At 46.2% G+C, this 15,830-nt stretch overlaps 7 protein-coding genes across 7 annotated transcripts; 4 read left to right on the forward strand and 3 right to left on the reverse strand.

Annotated features, from left to right (window-relative positions):
* Positions 1 to 487: 487 nt before the first annotated feature.
* On the forward strand, positions 488 to 1,660 carry VTP01DRAFT_5976 (uncharacterized protein; the record flags this gene model as incomplete). Its single annotated transcript, XM_069384825.1, has 4 exons — positions 488 to 673; positions 796 to 860; positions 922 to 1,058; positions 1,440 to 1,660. 4 exons carry the CDS (start codon positions 488 to 490, stop codon positions 1,658 to 1,660), a joined length of 609 nt encoding a protein of 202 aa, XP_069234844.1.
* A 239-nt stretch (positions 1,661 to 1,899) lies between these two features.
* VTP01DRAFT_5977 (uncharacterized protein) lies at positions 1,900 to 4,116 on the forward strand (the record flags this gene model as incomplete). The annotated part of the gene is made up of 8 exons (XM_069384826.1): positions 1,900 to 2,330; positions 2,401 to 2,564; positions 2,627 to 2,743; positions 2,806 to 3,165; positions 3,228 to 3,330; positions 3,397 to 3,502; positions 3,566 to 3,813; positions 3,876 to 4,116. The coding sequence occupies 8 exons, from the start codon at positions 1,900 to 1,902 to the stop codon at positions 4,114 to 4,116; spliced, it is 1,770 nt and encodes a 589-aa protein (XP_069234845.1).
* Positions 4,117 to 4,226: 110 nt separating this feature from the next.
* VTP01DRAFT_5978 (uncharacterized protein) lies at positions 4,227 to 4,784 on the reverse strand (the record flags this gene model as incomplete). Its single annotated transcript, XM_069384827.1, has 1 exon — positions 4,227 to 4,784. The coding sequence occupies one exon, from the start codon at positions 4,782 to 4,784 to the stop codon at positions 4,227 to 4,229; it is 558 nt and encodes a 185-aa protein (XP_069234846.1).
* Positions 4,785 to 5,235: 451 nt separating this feature from the next.
* On the forward strand, positions 5,236 to 6,581 carry VTP01DRAFT_5979 (uncharacterized protein; the record flags this gene model as incomplete). The annotated part of the gene is made up of 4 exons (XM_069384828.1): positions 5,236 to 5,411; positions 5,485 to 5,689; positions 5,749 to 5,925; positions 5,985 to 6,581. 4 exons carry the CDS (start codon positions 5,236 to 5,238, stop codon positions 6,579 to 6,581), a joined length of 1,155 nt encoding a protein of 384 aa, XP_069234847.1.
* A 364-nt stretch (positions 6,582 to 6,945) lies between these two features.
* On the reverse strand, positions 6,946 to 8,175 carry VTP01DRAFT_5980 (uncharacterized protein; the record flags this gene model as incomplete). Its single annotated transcript, XM_069384830.1, has 7 exons — positions 6,946 to 7,151; positions 7,221 to 7,231; positions 7,292 to 7,460; positions 7,530 to 7,688; positions 7,762 to 7,804; positions 7,871 to 8,014; positions 8,095 to 8,175. The coding sequence occupies 7 exons, from the start codon at positions 8,173 to 8,175 to the stop codon at positions 6,946 to 6,948; spliced, it is 813 nt and encodes a 270-aa protein (XP_069234848.1).
* A 685-nt stretch (positions 8,176 to 8,860) lies between these two features.
* VTP01DRAFT_5981 (uncharacterized protein) lies at positions 8,861 to 12,270 on the forward strand (the record flags this gene model as incomplete). Its single annotated transcript, XM_069384831.1, has 6 exons — positions 8,861 to 8,903; positions 8,987 to 9,199; positions 9,285 to 9,310; positions 9,365 to 9,867; positions 9,934 to 10,186; positions 10,261 to 12,270. 6 exons carry the CDS (start codon positions 8,861 to 8,863, stop codon positions 12,268 to 12,270), a joined length of 3,048 nt encoding a protein of 1,015 aa, XP_069234849.1.
* A 169-nt stretch (positions 12,271 to 12,439) lies between these two features.
* Positions 12,440 to 15,737, reverse strand: VTP01DRAFT_5982 (uncharacterized protein; the record flags this gene model as incomplete). Its single annotated transcript, XM_069384832.1, has 12 exons — positions 12,440 to 13,351; positions 13,411 to 13,530; positions 13,592 to 13,657; positions 13,722 to 13,942; positions 14,017 to 14,245; positions 14,317 to 14,525; positions 14,600 to 14,788; positions 14,844 to 14,950; positions 15,007 to 15,131; positions 15,188 to 15,370; positions 15,428 to 15,523; positions 15,591 to 15,737. 12 exons carry the CDS (start codon positions 15,735 to 15,737, stop codon positions 12,440 to 12,442), a joined length of 2,604 nt encoding a protein of 867 aa, XP_069234850.1.
* Positions 15,738 to 15,830: the final 93 nt, after the last annotated feature.

Consider the following 15,830-nt stretch of genomic DNA (forward strand, 5'->3'; position numbering starts at 1 on the left):
TTAAGGGATCATAGATGTATACCAAAGTGTTCCCAGTTTTATTTGTATAAACTTGCTATATACACTCTTTGTGATTTTGTTACAAGTTCTTAATCGAGCAGAAAAGGTTTTATGGAAATTATGTATGCGTTTTTTACAATTCTGGCAGCGAAATCACTGATTACAGGGAATGCTGGCGCTTAACGACGAATAACGCCTACTATACATCTCTTTAGTAGATTAAACGATATCGCGGATATGAGCGACAAGTGCATTTAGCTAACAGCTTTGAAAGAACGTTCTTTCCCTAAACTATGCTATACGTGATATGGATATGATAGAACTAGATTGAAAAATGATTGCTTGCAACCAGAACAAGGGAATAAAATTAGAATAACTAGTGCCCATATAACTTTGAAAGGACCTTTCGTAATCCTGCTTCTATCGCGTCAATCGTCACAGCCCTCGCCTTGCATTGCCTTCCCCAGACAGGCGGGAAAAACTGAGCATGTCTGGCGTTGTCATTGAAGTCCGTGCCAAGCCCGGCGCACACTTGAAGACTGGCGAACCCGTCTGTGTATTGAGCGTCATGAAGATGGAAACCGTAGTGACTGCACCTGTGGCCGGTCGTGTAGAGCACGTACCTATCCAAGAAGGTGACTCCTTATCCTCTGGTGACCTTGTCGCGAGAATTGTAAAAGATGCTTAAATAATGTAGATACTTTTGGGAAAATAAATGATGATATACATATATCTCGGCACATACATGCAAAACAGATCGAATAAAATTCATTTTCTGCGACGCTACGAGACTAGGTCGAGCCTAAAAAAGGAGATGTTGCACCATCGTTCATGCAAGTTCAATTTCGCATAGATCGAGCGTTTTGGCACATCTATGCACGTCTCGACTCACTTGGTTTCCAGACGATCTTAACCAGATAGGCACGAAGAAAAGAAGATGGACATCGACATGGATCTGGTTCGTGGAATCGAGTACAAGCATCCAATCATTACCAAGTATATAAAGCCAGCTTTAACAACATTCAAGTCTGCATCCTATGTAGCAAGGGCAGTGCAGAGTACTTTTGGAGAAATCCCTTTCTAGATAACCGAATTCACCCGAGTGATGATTTTGCTCTGCTGTATATGTCAAGCTGGTTGGCGGTGCTTCTCCATGTCAGAAAATATGGAAACGAGCCACTGGCAAATATCCCAGTTTTCCGTGGACATATCGAATAACGCTATCATGCTTGAACGCTTATGCAAAGTTCTTCGAGAGAGTAACTTGTTTGAAACGGAAACAAAACTCCACAAAGAAGGCGCTGCGATTCTCGTAGAGGTTTATCTTCCGCTTTCATTTTAACTCCAGCGTACTCCAACATCGCAACATAGCTTATCCATCTCTGGAGGACGAATAACTTTTTTTATATTTTGCTCAGTATCTCTTGTCTTGTCCATAGATAAGGGTGTTCTCAAAACTATAAGAGCACAAGCATCATCGAGACTAAACGAAGATCAAATTACCTCCTGGATGTGTGTCTATAGCTATCATGTCCAATACTACATAGGTCTGCCTGTCTTGTCGACTGGCCGCGGCGATAAGTGTCCCAAAAGACACGTTTCATATACCAGTCACGACATTGCTATCCAAAAAGGCGAAGCCTCCCATCTGGTGACCTAATCGCCAGAGTTGTGGAAGGTGTATAGAATATCCATACAAAGTCGGTTTAGTTTTTATTTTGGCTGTAACAATATATCAAAGAAGCCAACAACTATACAATAAATGTGATGTACCTGAATAATGCTAGCGATACGTGATTTTCATTGTCCCCCATCATCGGCTTGTGCGCGTATCAAATTTTCTTGTCCTTCTCCTTTCGCGTGACTCCCGATTCAAAATACTGTACACGCTGGTATAACATGTCAGCAGCCATTCAAGAGACGATTGCAACGTGCACCTCTGACGATCCGAACGCACTCAACGACGTGACAAACAATGAACTTGTCCTCAAAGTTGCGGGAGACTCCAAAGTAAATACAACGATTAGCAGCAGCAGCGACGACGACGACGAGGAGTCCTCTATCACACCAGCAACGCCGAAAGTATCTCAGGAAGGCAGCGAGAGTGTCACGGAAGATGATAACATTAATGACAATGAAAAAACTACGAAACACGACGACGCAGATTCGGGAGCGAGTTTACCTGTCAATGCTGATAACAAGCGTGACAGTGATCAGAATATCCATTCATCCTCAGCAGAAAACGAGCAAAAGACACCCGTTGATTGGTGTCGTAAATGCTGTATCACGGAAACATGCCAATGGCGGCAGGGCCCATTAGGAGGCAGGACGTAGGTGTCTCTTGAGTCAATAGTTCAATGAACAAGGCACGTCTGACATTCGATTATCTCTATCGCACAGCCTATGCAATGCTTGCTACTGGCAATGGAAGCTCAAAAAATTGCCTGATGAACAGTTTAGCAGAGCTGCATTTTCACAGGCGGACTGCGACGTCGCTCTTAAAAACATGAAAATGAGAAAGCGAAAGAGATCCACTCGACAAGACGAGACTGTATCAAAGAAAAGTAAGAACGAGAAAGGAGGATTGAGGGACTAGGTGAATATCGGGTAACACTATTCTGATTAGAACGAAAGGCGCCGACGCGACAGAAAAAGGAAAACCAGCCGAAAAAAACGCTTGACATCGATACTGGCATAAGCTCCGCAGATTCGCTGCCAGACCGTAAAGAACACTCAAAGAAAAGTAAGAGCGAGGAATAGTGATTGGAAGACTAGGTGAATATCGAGTAACAATATACTCGCTAGAGCGGAAGGCGCCGACGCAACAAGAAAGGAAGGAGGAGCAGCCACAACAAATTCCTGATGTCGATACTTGTTTCAGCCCTGTAGATTCGCTGCGTGATCGTAAAGAGTACTTGCGAGCGGGCATGTACTCTACATTCTTTAAGCAGCCCGTTGGAACATCAAGTAGACGGCAAGGGCGGACAACCGCAAAGGAGTTTCTCGAGAAACGCGGTCCGTCTGCATTCAAATTGAGTTTACCTATCCATCAGGGCATGTTCTTGTTGGGAAAGGAAAAAGAATTCAGAGTGCCTATCAACATTATGCTACGGGTATGCTCAGGAATTCCTTTGGAACAACCTCGTTACACCAAGATCAGATCAAGTAAGTGTTATTGTTGGATGAAACCCGTTTCATCGGCTAAGTAACTCCTCTCTCTCACAAAGATTTGTTTGTTGAACGCAAGCCAAATAAGAGTAGCGCCCAAGTATGCCAATGCCGCCCACCGGCTGACGGCTCGCCCGGATGCACCGACAATTGCCTAAACAGGTGGGTACCACTATTTTTTGTTCTATCGCACACATACAGCGTGACTGAAAGAAATGTACAATCCAGGATGCTTTTATACGAGTGTGATCCAGAGGCATGTCCGTGCGGGGAGCAATGCAGCAACCAGCGGTTCAAGCGCAAGGAATTTGTCAAGGAATTGGAAGTGTTCCCGGTAAGTGCGCCCAATGTGGGAAAAAAGAAAAAGTATTCCCAACTGAATAGTGTATGTGCATAGACACGCGGACGTGGCTGGGGCTTGCGCACTCTCGTGGATGTAAAGAAGGGTACGCTGATTACCGAGTATATCGGCGAGATCATTTCGCGACAAACATGCATGCAGCGAATGCAAACTGTTTACAAAGGGCAGCACAACTTTTATTTCTTTGACTACCATCAAGGCGAGATGATTGATGCCGGTTGCAAAGGTAACGAGGCTCGATTTATCAACCACAGCTGCGACCCTAACTGCCACATTGAGAAATGGTAAGCCGATGCTTAGAAAAGTGTTGTCTTGCAAACATAACAATTTTTTTGCGCCCTTTTAGGACATCCGGTGGTGAATATTGTTTCGGCATTTTCGCATCCAAAGATATTCCTGCCGGCTCTGAGCTGTTTTATGATTACAAATTCTCGTTATTCAAGGACGAGGAAATACTTCAAATATGCAGATGCGGCAGTGCCAATTGCCGCGGAACTCTAGGTAAAAAGCCCACTGTGCGAGAGATAAAACCTGGACTTGCAGCATCGGAACAAGTGGCCAACACAGCAACGGCGTCAGCGCCGTAGAGATACATACACGAGTCAAAAACTATGCAAATTTTTTTCCTTTTGTAAAATTGATACATCAACAGTATATATACTACAAGCATTTGCACGTGTTACATGAAAGATATAGACTAGATGGTTGTATTGCGGACAACGAGTACTGGGCATGGGCATTCATGGATGCAGCGGTTTGATACAGATCCTACAAACACGCTCTTGACTGTTCCGAGACCACGCGAACCGACGATCAACAAATCCACCTGCTGCTGCTGCGTAAAACGCGGGATCAGGATTTTTGGATCTCCCCACAGGATATGCTCTTCGCTCGAGATATGCAGTGTGCGCAGATGCGCGACCATATCTTCCAGTCGCTCTCGCGCGGCCTTGCCCTGCGGGTACTTGCTAGCTTGCTCAATGGCTGAACTGATACGACTTGGCGACGTTGACAACATGGGAAGCGACCCGCTCTTGTCACTGCTGCTTGACGTTCCACCACCGAGAGAACCGAGTGAAAGGCCGCCAGAGGAAGCCATGCTGCTCTCACCAGGCGGCACGGCTGACAATAGGATCAGATGGTCGGATTCCGGTTTGATGATATTCTGGATAGACCAGTCGAATAACTTGCGGGCGTCTTCGCTGCCGTCGTACGCAAGCGCTACTCTTCGCTTCTCTGTAATGGAGATTGACATTGTCTGTTTGTGTGTGTGTATGTGATCCAAGAAGAACCAGAACAGAAACAAGTTGCCCGCGCGCGCGCCCGTTTTATGCATTTTTGCACGTTCGCTGGGTTTTGGAAGTGGCGTGACACCCTTGCCCGCATGATGCCACTTTTTCTTAGAAACGAAAGAAAAAAAAAAGCCCGTTCACGCGTTTTCCCGTATCCATAGAAGCGATCGGCGGTTTTGCGGATATCATTGGCAAGCCCAATGTATGCGGGTTCCAGATACCCAATGGACTGACTTGCTTGCATACGAGCTGTTAACAAGCGGGACGTCAAAAGTCTCTCTCGCCCCATCATCGTCTTGTCGTCTGAGTTGTTGGCGGCCACAACATCCATCCCTCACTCTCAGCGCCTGCCCTTCTTCTCATTTGCCCTTTCATTCTTTACGCCCTTAACATACATTATATATTCCAACCCCAATGTCAGATAACGAATCACAGCAAAGCGACCTTGAAGATCTCTTTGGCTCGGAACACGAAGTCTCTGACGTTGAAGGGCAACGATCACCGACCCCATCTCCCGAACGGCAACGGTCAATGAGTGCTGCGTCTCTCAGCGACCACGATTCGCGTGAACATGTTCAGAAAGACTCAAGGTACCGTATCAGAACAATAAGGACAGAAAGTACACGTGAGTTGGATTCACTTATACATACTACGCTGTTGCAGCGATGCAGAAAGGGGTGTAGAAGAACAGGAAGAGGAAGAAGAAGAAGAGGAAGAACAAATAGGTAGAAGACGGCGACAGGAACGCAGTGAAGACGAAGAAGAACAAGAGGATGAAGAACAAGACGAACGCCCGCCCAAGAAACGACGTGTTCAAATTGATGTAGAAATGCCAGTGCTACCTTTACCGCAGTCCACAGATGGAAAGGCAAGTGGACGTGTGGACGTGATGTGGGATATATACATCGATCTGACACCTATCTATAGTTCCATTTGGCGCGTATGCCGCCGTATGTTGACATTGAAATGACTCCCTTTGATCCCGATACCTTCGACTGCCATTTCCCTGAAGACGCGACCAAAGAAGAGATGCAGCAACTATCGATCCGAGAAATTGAAAAGACACTGCGGTGGCGAAATGTAACTGATGCGCATGGCAACAAGGTGAGCGAATACACAAAGCAAGCAACAGTTGCTCATTTGAATAACAATGAAAACTCTAGCGCCTAGAGTCAAACGCACATTTTGTTGAATGGGAAGACGGCACGATGTCGCTGCGTCTGGGCGACGATTATTACGACATTTCAAAAGAAGAGCTATCCAACGATCATCACATTTATCTGATGGCACACCAGACATCATCGGGTATCTTGGAAGGCCACATTGAGTTCACTGACCAAATGACGCTCCGTCCTGCCATCTTTACACCAAGATCGGGACAAGCAGCAAAGAACGTCGTCGTTGAAAGAGCAATGAAGACTCAGATGGTTGTCACGGATCGGGACCCCGAGGCGGTCAAGCAAGAACTTGAGAAGCAAGAGATGGAACGGTTACGAGCACAGAGACGGTTGGAGAACCAAAGACGGCGCGCCGACAGCAGATACAACGCTGCAACAACTGCATATGCCTCACGCTATGATTACGAGGATGTTGATGAGTATGAAGAGGAGGCAGAAGGCCGGCAAGATGAATACGAAGAAGAGGAGGAGGAGGAAGAAGAGGAAGAAGAGGAAGAAGCCAATGATTACGATTCAGAGGAAGAAGAAGAACGTATTAGACGACTTACTCGAGCCAAACGCGGAGGGCTGTCTTCGCCCTAATCAGATCATCTCCACATCATTGATACAAGTACACATACTAAGAAAATAAATGACCCTGTGTTACCGCTGCAACAAAGTAAATTGTACTTGAAAAATTGTTGGTATTGGCAAATGGGAGAAGTAAAGATGTCTCTTGCTCTGCACTGCCTTGGCGTGACGGCATATTTGGCATGCATAGGTGTACATACAGTCAGGAAAAGTAAAAAAAAAAAAAAAAAGAAATGTTACAGACGGGGTGGAGACAGAGGGAGGTTTGCAAAATGTTTGGGAGGGAGGGGAGGGATTATGTATATATGTTACAGTTTCAAAATTCTTCTGCATAGAACATATCGCGAGCGAGCGAAAGAAGGAGTATCGGGTTTATCTAGGCTGCTGCGTGCCCTGCAGCGACCTCATCGTCCTTGCGCCAGGCTGCGTGCGACGGCTGCAAGATCAGCGGGCATAAATCGTGTAAGGACATGATCGTGTGTGGTATCTGACTGGTGCTTGTTGTTACCGGTGGTGCGGATTCCTGGTAGGATAGTTTACTTCGCTCTAACAGAATCGCATGCCAGCCTGCATTTTGTGCGCCTTTTTTTTTTCAAACCTTTCCTCTTAGCACACCAAACAATCTATCTCCTTTACGTGATTTTAATTTACCTTCGTAATCCCTACAATCAATCAGTTAGCAAGCAACAGAATACTACATCGTTGTAAAAATTGATACTTGCTTGTCCGGGTCATCGCCAATGTGCAAAGCTTCACTTGGCAAAATGTCCGGTCCAGCCATGAAACGCGCTCTTTCAAAAACTTCCACAGCAGGCTTTTCATAACCTGCTAGACAGCTCGGCAGGATAAAGTCGAAATATTTGCTTAGATTGAGGTTCTTCATGACGGACACTACAAGAAAAAATGATGAGTAAAATTTGGACCTTCATACATATATATATATATATGCTAGTTAATTACATAATCGTTCGTCCGAGTTGCTAATGATGCCAGTGATGTATCCTTGACGTTTTATTTCGGCCAGCGTTGATACTACGTCCGGAAATACCGCGTAGCCCTCTGAAGTCATGAACCGCGTGTACAATGCATCGAATAGCTCATCGAAAGCTGGATCAAGCTCTGAACCACATAAAATTCAAAGTGTTAAAATTGCTGGCTCGCTTTGGATGCTGCACGTCTCCTGCTACTGTACCCTTCTTGCTAACACCGGCGCCGATAAACGTAGAGTATACAAGCTAACATTCAAAGAAATGTCAAGCACTGCATATCCGGGATACAACCGCTGTGAGTGTTGTGCATACCTGCTGCCACCACTGACGAGATGTCAAACCCTGGCTACGTCCGTAGAAAGGTGCTTTAACCAGCTGCTGCTTGTAAGCTAGTCCAAAGTGCTGGCTGACCGCAGCCTTGCTGACGTTCAGGCCATACTTGGAGGCTTCTTTTGCCTACAGAAAAGAAGAGTGGAAGAAGCGTGTTTGTTACCTTGCAGGTTTGCCAGTTGAGAGGTTGAGAGAAGCATACGTACGTATTGAGCCGACAAGCTGCCTCTTGGTTTGAAGAGGGTGTTGTAAGCATCAAAGGTGATGAGACGGAATCTCGGTGACATTGTGGCCGTGGAAACAAGAAAAAGAAAAGAGGAAGGTCGATTGTTTCAGCAGTAAGGTTTGAGAAAAATCATGCACCCACCCCGGAGCTGCCGCTGCTAGTCTCAGCTGAAAATCAGCAAAAAAAAGATCATCAGGGGACCTCCCAGTCGTCGGGCAATTGCCAAATTCATCCATCAATCGGATACAGAAAAAAAAACCATCTGACCTCCTCCTCCTCATTCGGTCATCGATTATCGATGACAGAACAAAGGTCATAGCCAACTTTTTATATGTGTATATACATATATATTTCCTATGGTTGCTGCTAACATATAATTATTGTGTATGTGTTTCTCTGCTTGTTGAATCAGCAGCAGCAAGGGATACCGGATGCCCTCCTTCGACCGATCTCAAATTCAAGAATTTGCAGAGCAGCCACAGACGAGGATGCTCTTCCCGTTTGATTTACGATCCTTGAGTGATCTCAAACGATATAAAGTAGATACGATGTCTCGTTCACCTCACCGCAATGTATGGGTCATTTGACACGCGGTTGCACTACCTGCTGTCGGAGGCTGCAGGCTTTTCATTTTCCACCACCAGCTGTTCAAGCAAGCAGCCAACCTGGAGGAGGCGGTAGACTTTTTAGCCCCTGAATATTATCGTACACTTTACTGCTGCTTCAAATAACCCTAAATAGCTGCAATGGCTAGAGATGGCCGTACACAAACTGCTGCAGTGCAAGTAGGTCGGTACCACTGATCTGTCACAACTACCCCGCAACAAGCTGACCTGGGCCTGTTGCTGTTTCACTTTCTATTCTTCCTTCAGCTATCCGCATTCGGCCATTGACCGAACGCGACCGAGCACAGCCGAGATTCGCAAACCATTCCGAAAGCCAGGTGTTACGAGCGCACGAGAACTCTGTGCACATCGTACCTCAGGCCAAGGTTTACAGTTTCGACCACGTTTTCCCGCCGTCAACCACCCAATCCGATATCTTCCACACTTTGGGCGATAAGCTTGTACGCAAGTTTGTCGAAGGTATGTATTCTCAATACAATTTGTTAGTGTGCATAAATCGTAATTAATAACCACCCCCATCTTTTTTGAACCATCATCGACATAGGCTACAATGTTACCATACTTGCCTATGTAAATTGCATCCATTATCCATGTCAATGATCTAGGCTAACATCTTTTTTTCAGGGCCAAACATCATCTGGAAAGACATACACGATGGGCACAGCGCAGCAGACGGGATCATACAGACCCGAGGAGGAGGGCATCGTGCCGCGCGCTGCCTCGTTGATGTTCAATCTCTTGCAACATCAAAGCGATACCCGCTCTGCTTCACCTATATCCTCATCGACATCATCCACGACTGCCAACTCACCACCATCTCTTTCCAGAGCAGCGAGTCGTATGCGAACGCCCTCGCGGCGTCTGTCGCCCAATGTCCAAAGAAACAGCACTGCCATTCCTGCGAATAATGGTAGCAGCAGTAGCAGCAGCCCACCATCGACGTCTCAGTACAGATACACCGTCAAAGTCTCGTTTGTCGAAATTTACAACGAAGAGCTTATTGATTTGCTAAACCCGGCGCCACCTGGAGAAAGGCCACCAGTGACTATCCGTGAGGACCCGCACGGTCAGATTTACTGGACAGGAGTGAAGGAACAACCTGTGCACACTGCAGAAGATATCTTGACGTAAGCAGCAGCAAATCGATGTTTTTTTGTTTCAACGCGAGATCTCACCATGTACTATATATTTAGATACCTTCAACAAGGTACTCTCAACCGTGCAACCGGCGCAACTGATATGAACGAAAAGTCGTCCAGATCCCACGCCATCTTGTCTGTCACTTTGAAGCAAGAGAAATGGGCTCCGTCTGGTAGCAAAAGCGACAGTCGACCTGGAAGCCGTCTGGGTGCCCAGAAACCCGCAGCAGCGGCTTCAGGTGAAGATGGCGATTGGGTTATTACCACCTCGAAATTCCACTTTGTCGATCTTGCCGGTAGCGAAAGAGTAAGCCAAAAAGAATACTCTTCTTTTTGTTTGTAATCTAAAAGATATTTATCATTCATTGCACAACTCTATAGCTGAAACGCACAGCAGCGGAAGGAGACCGCAGAAAAGAAGGCATCAACATCAACGCTGGCCTGCTAGCACTCGGCAACGTTATTTCAGTCCTCGGCGATCCTACAAAACGTGGAACACACGTTCCATACCGCGATTCAAAGTTAACTCGCCTGCTGCAAGACTCTTTAGGCGGAAACGCAACTACGCTGATGATTGCTTGCGTCAGTCCCACCGAGCATAACCTTTCAGAGACCATGAATACCTTGCAATATGCCAACAGAGCTCGAAATATCAAGAACAAAGTTGAAAAGAACGAAGTCGAAGAGTGGATGACAACCGATAACATTGACATGTTGCGCAACCTAGTTGGATCGCTCAAGAACGAGATTAAGACTTTGAAAGCTTCGAAACCGACAACTTCCTCATCGTCGTCGTCGTCGTCGCCGCCGCTAGGAGGCAGTGGAATGAACAGTGAGGAGTTTGACCAGATATACCACGAGCAGCGGGTTTTGATAGCAGATCTCCAGCGACAAGTCGAGGAATTGGACGGTGAAGCATCCGTTACAAGAGAACGTAACCGAATCGTGGAGCAAGAACTTCAACGGTTGCGACAAAACCCTCAGCGGCTGGACGGTGTCGATTTCCAGCACTTTGTTGAACCAGTTATCGAAGAATACGAAAAGACGATATCTGCCTTAGAGTCACAGCTGGCCATGACGCGCGCCGCACTGAATCATTCTGACATTGGCCTTGAAGAGCAGCAGACAAAGATAGAACAGTACGAGATTGTCATGGAGGATCAGGAGAACAGGATTAACGAGCTCCAAGTACGGCTTAGCAAACTTTTGAAACGAGAACAAAGCAACGAGACGTATATACGGCAGCTGGAGCAAAAACTAGAGTACCACGCACAAAACTCGAGTGCAGAGGAAGATATGCTTAGCGAATTACGAGGCAGAATCCTAAAGTTTAAAGAGATGGACGAAACTACCGAGAAATATATCTCTGACCTGGAGAAGAAACTGGCAGCCAGTGATCAGGCAAAACTCGAGCTTCGTGAACAGCTGCGACAAGTACAGACGCAAAAGCAGGAAGTATTAGACGAGCTGCAAGAGCTCAGGGAACGGTTCGAAGAGCAGGAGACCAAGATCCTAAACTTGACGGTTGAACTCGACAAGCAAAAGAAAGCAGCAGAGTCTTCTAGCGCCACATCAGGGCAACACGCTTCTTCTTCGTCGTCGTCTTCTACAAAGAGTGAAGAAGTGGGTCGATCTCGTTCCACCACTGCAACGCTTTTACCTCCTGATACCCCATCCACCGACATCATACCTTCCACCACCGATACCTTGCATGAACGCGATGTAATTTATAATAAGCAAATCCATACCCTCCAGCACGATCTGGAAAAAGCACTCGAGGAAAAGAAACAAGCAGAAATGGAACACGAGCGGGAGGTGGCACGTTTACGCGAAGCGCTAGCGCGCTACGAGTCAGCGCCGCCTGACGACAAGACGTTGGATACCTTAGCGATCGCTGGACCTATACAGGATACTACAGACGCGCATGTCAAGCAAGAGATGCTACGGTCGTTGTACGTTGAAGAAAGCATACGACTGCAGCACGCATTAGACAGAATCCACGAGATGCTGCAGTCCACAAGGGCAGCAGGGGACGCTGTTTCAAGGAAAGACGCGGTGATCATGCGCCGAGTATCTGACCTGGATAAGCAGCTTTCCAAACAAAAATTAAAAGTGGAGAACGATCTGAAAGCATTCGATGAACTGTCTGTATCCGACGTCATGTCGGCATCGAGCAGACTCGAGCAGGAAATCCAGATGCTCCAAAGTGTGACAACAAAGCTCGAGGCAAAATTGCACAAGACTGAGATGGCGCTTGCGACAAATGCAAAAACAACTAGTCTAGCGACGAACGATGAGGAAATTGAAGAGCTCAGGCATCGCATGGGTGCCATGATGTTGGGGTCCGAGGAACATGCTCTCAACATTAATCCAGCTTCTAGCTATGTATGATGAAAAATAATAATGATATACAATAATAATAATTACTATTGATCGATAGCTGAGGCTTTGCCTGATGTACTTTTTTCTTTTTAAACGTAAAAAAAAAAAAAGAAACAAAAGATGCTGCGTTGCAAAAAAGCAAAAAAGTCCATTTTACACTGTAGCGTTAATAGCAATTTTATCCCAGCGGATCAAAAACATTGAGGTTAGTATTTCTATGTCCAATCTGGCTCTGTGATTGCTGCGACGACTGGGCCGGTTTTGATGGATTGAGAGATACAGGCTGCAAGAGTTCCATGCTCGATGGTCTGTGCGGCGTCGCCATGGCGGGTGAGGATGTGGGTTGCGGTATTGAACGGAGTGCCGCGTAGTTAGGAGTCGTCGCCGTAGTATTTGTTGGCTGTATACTGAGGTTGCTCATCCCAGCAGTGAGTGGTGGAGGTAAAGCCGGCGTGCTCTGGAAAGCTGGTGGAGTGGAAATCGCTGGAATATTGCTACTGCTGCTGCTAACAATTTGAGGTTTAAGAGAGGAGGAGGTCCATTGTGTTTGTGATGTAAAAGACGAACGCTGTTGTTGTTGTTGTTGTTGTTGTTGTTGCGGTTGAGGCGGTGCTGGGAAGGAGGAATAGGTTGGCGTTGCTGTACTCGTAGTAGCTGTTACGGTGCTGGAGTAATTGGATAGTGTCGCAGGTCCACGGACAGGGCTAGATGTAGCAGATGTAGGTGACAGTGTTGCCATCATGGGACTGGAACGGCCCGGGGTCGCACCGCTTGACGACCACCCGCACGTAAGATCGTCCGCAGATATTTTGGCAGCATTCGCCAAGGATGCGTTGCTACCATTGCCCACAGCAAATATATCAGAAGTTGTTGCTGCTGTCGGAGCAGATGCACGACCACCCTGGACTAGCGCTTCAAACGACATGGCATCTTCGCCTCCAAGCACTTGCGGTGATCCGTTCGCTGGAGAGTTCTTGGCGCTGACACTTCGTGTCTGTTCCTCTAATGATTTGACTTCGGTCAAATGCCGTGTGTGTGCTTCTTCGACTCTTGTCGTAAGCTCTCTGATGGTTTTCATGAACTTCTTAAACTAGAGGATGAAATAAGTATAAAGGCTTTTCAAGATACCAAAAAGCAACTTTGATCTACCTGGTCCAAATTCAACAGTGGCCCAAAACTCATACGCCAAAGTTGCGGCAAGATCTCGGTTGCCACGATTTCTTTATCCAGATGTTTTCCCATTTCATCATAGACGGCCAACGTAGCCAGCTAGCCAAAGGGTAATAATCCGTGTAAGTAATTAATCGCTAACTTTTTGGGTTGTGCTTACCATCACCGCCGGCTCTTTTGTCTTTATATTCTTCAGCAGAGGCACAAGCTTCTCTTGCATAGTATACTGCGTGCAGATATTTGTTATTTTCTTTTTTTGATCCTTGAATGTCTTTAATATAACACTGTACCTTGTCAATGACTTTGATCATGGAATGGAAACAAATCAATGTGCTAACTTTGACAGACAGCAGCGTCGTTTGTGCGAAAAGGACCTGGACTCTGGGGAATAACGAATTTTTGACTGTGGTGTAGTCAAGTGATTCTGACAAGGATGGTATGATACGCAGTGCCTTCTCCTGTACAACAGGCGTAGGTGCTTCTAATGCAGCGTATACCAGGGGCATGATATCTATTCATTGATATATGTGATCACGTTAGAGAAATATACCAACCGGTCAGATCCTTCCAAGTAGAATATCTCACCATCTCGGAAAACTTCGCGTGGGGTTTTTTGTTGGAATACATCGAGTTTTTCTAACAGTACAATCATGTTTTGCGGAGGATCGCGCACGTTGAATATAGGTTTCAGAGGCGGCAGTACGAGCTGGCAGAACTCGTCTTGTGACAATTGCTGGGTGATGATGAAGATATTAGGTATAGTGTAGGGTAGCAGTTGATGATTTTTCAATTCTTCCAAAAGTGATGGTAATATCTAAATGGCAAACACGTAGTTCGCTTTAGTTTGCTGTGTAATTCTCGTGGCGTATTGGTAATGCGACTTGCCTTGCGCTTCAATACTCGCTCAGGGAATTGGTTAAGCACTCGTGCAAGACCTTTCATAAATTGACTCTTCTCTTCACGGGTCTTTTCTGGAAACGTCTCCAGGAATTTCATGGTGGATACCAGGATGTTATCAAAGTACTTTGAATTTTGGAACTCGGCCGCGGTTAGACGATGAGATGGCTCCCTGGTTAACAATCGCCGGATAACAGCTGGAAAGAAATATGTCAGTCAGTCGAGCAATCATATAGATGATATTATGGTTTTTTTCGTGTTGACACTGTACGTTGCAAGTGCGTAGGCATGTTGGTGAAATCAGATGTGCTCAGCGCTTGTATTTTTCGTTCATAGGTATGAAGATTATTGAATGTATGCAGTAGTGATATTCCTTTGTTGTGCACGGCGTACGCAAGACAACCTAGCGAGAACATGTCGTTTGCTTGCAATACTTGGTTGTCAAGAATGAATTCGGGAGCTACGATACGATGTTAGTGTCCCATCCTCTAAGGCACTTTGCAACGGATATCTACCGGCATAGTCGAGGTTGATCTGACACTCGTCTGGCAGATACTCATTGTACTCGAAATATGCGTCGCCTCCATCGTTGGGATTATTAAGGAATACACCGAATCCTAACCTGTTTTCTAGGTTAGATGCCGAGTTTTAGAACAGTGGTATTTCTGTTACTCTTACCCTCCTATTTTCCAATCACCCTTTGCGTTTACGAATATGGACTCTGGTGTCAAATTATGATGCACTACACGAGCATCGTTCATGAATTGTAGACCCTTTCCCACTTGCAGAAGGCCTTTTTGTATCTAACACCATATTTGGTGAGTATTTTTATGTATCTTCATCTTGAGTTCCATTTTACCTCTAGTTCGTCTATCTCATATACATCGTTCTTGTCTGATCCAAAGCCTGCGTTGGCACTAATTAAATGTGACAAGGTGCCCATCAACGGTTCCGTGACAAAGGCGATTGATGATCGAGACTCGGACACTGGTTCAACGACTTCGAGGATAGACGGATGCCGTAGTCGTGCCAAGTTACTCGCCTGTTTGTTATTGCACGTGTCAGTGGCCGCCAAGAAGGAACTTGAATGATAGCTAACCTCTTTCTTTAACAACTCGTACACCTTTTCTGTGTCGTTGCGGGAATATCCTCGTTCTCGTTTGAATCCGCCATCGAGCGATCGCTTTTCAAAGATCTGCGAAAGGAGCGACTAAGCGCGCGGACGACCAGAGTTGAGATTTTGTTTCATCATGTCAACCTACAAAGATCGCGACGTGTTTCCCGGTGGTTTTGCGAATGCCGAGGTATATCTTCCAGAGGCCGGCCGTAGATATTTGGGACTTTATCTCATACCGGGTAGATATGCTGTTTGTTATGGAGTTTATGAATGAATATATAGCTGAACTCATTGTCCCACAACCCCTCGTTGATTCCGGGCAGGAGGGAGGAAAGCAAGCTTCTGGGTTCGAGCGCCGTCGTTGTCCCGGTCAGTCCTCATGCTC

Source organism: Rhizomucor pusillus, assembly GCF_041956525.1.
Source record: "Rhizomucor pusillus strain CBS 183.67 unplaced genomic scaffold VTP01scaffold_27, whole genome shotgun sequence".
Lineage (NCBI taxonomy): Eukaryota > Fungi > Mucoromycota > Mucoromycetes > Mucorales > Lichtheimiaceae > Rhizomucor > Rhizomucor pusillus.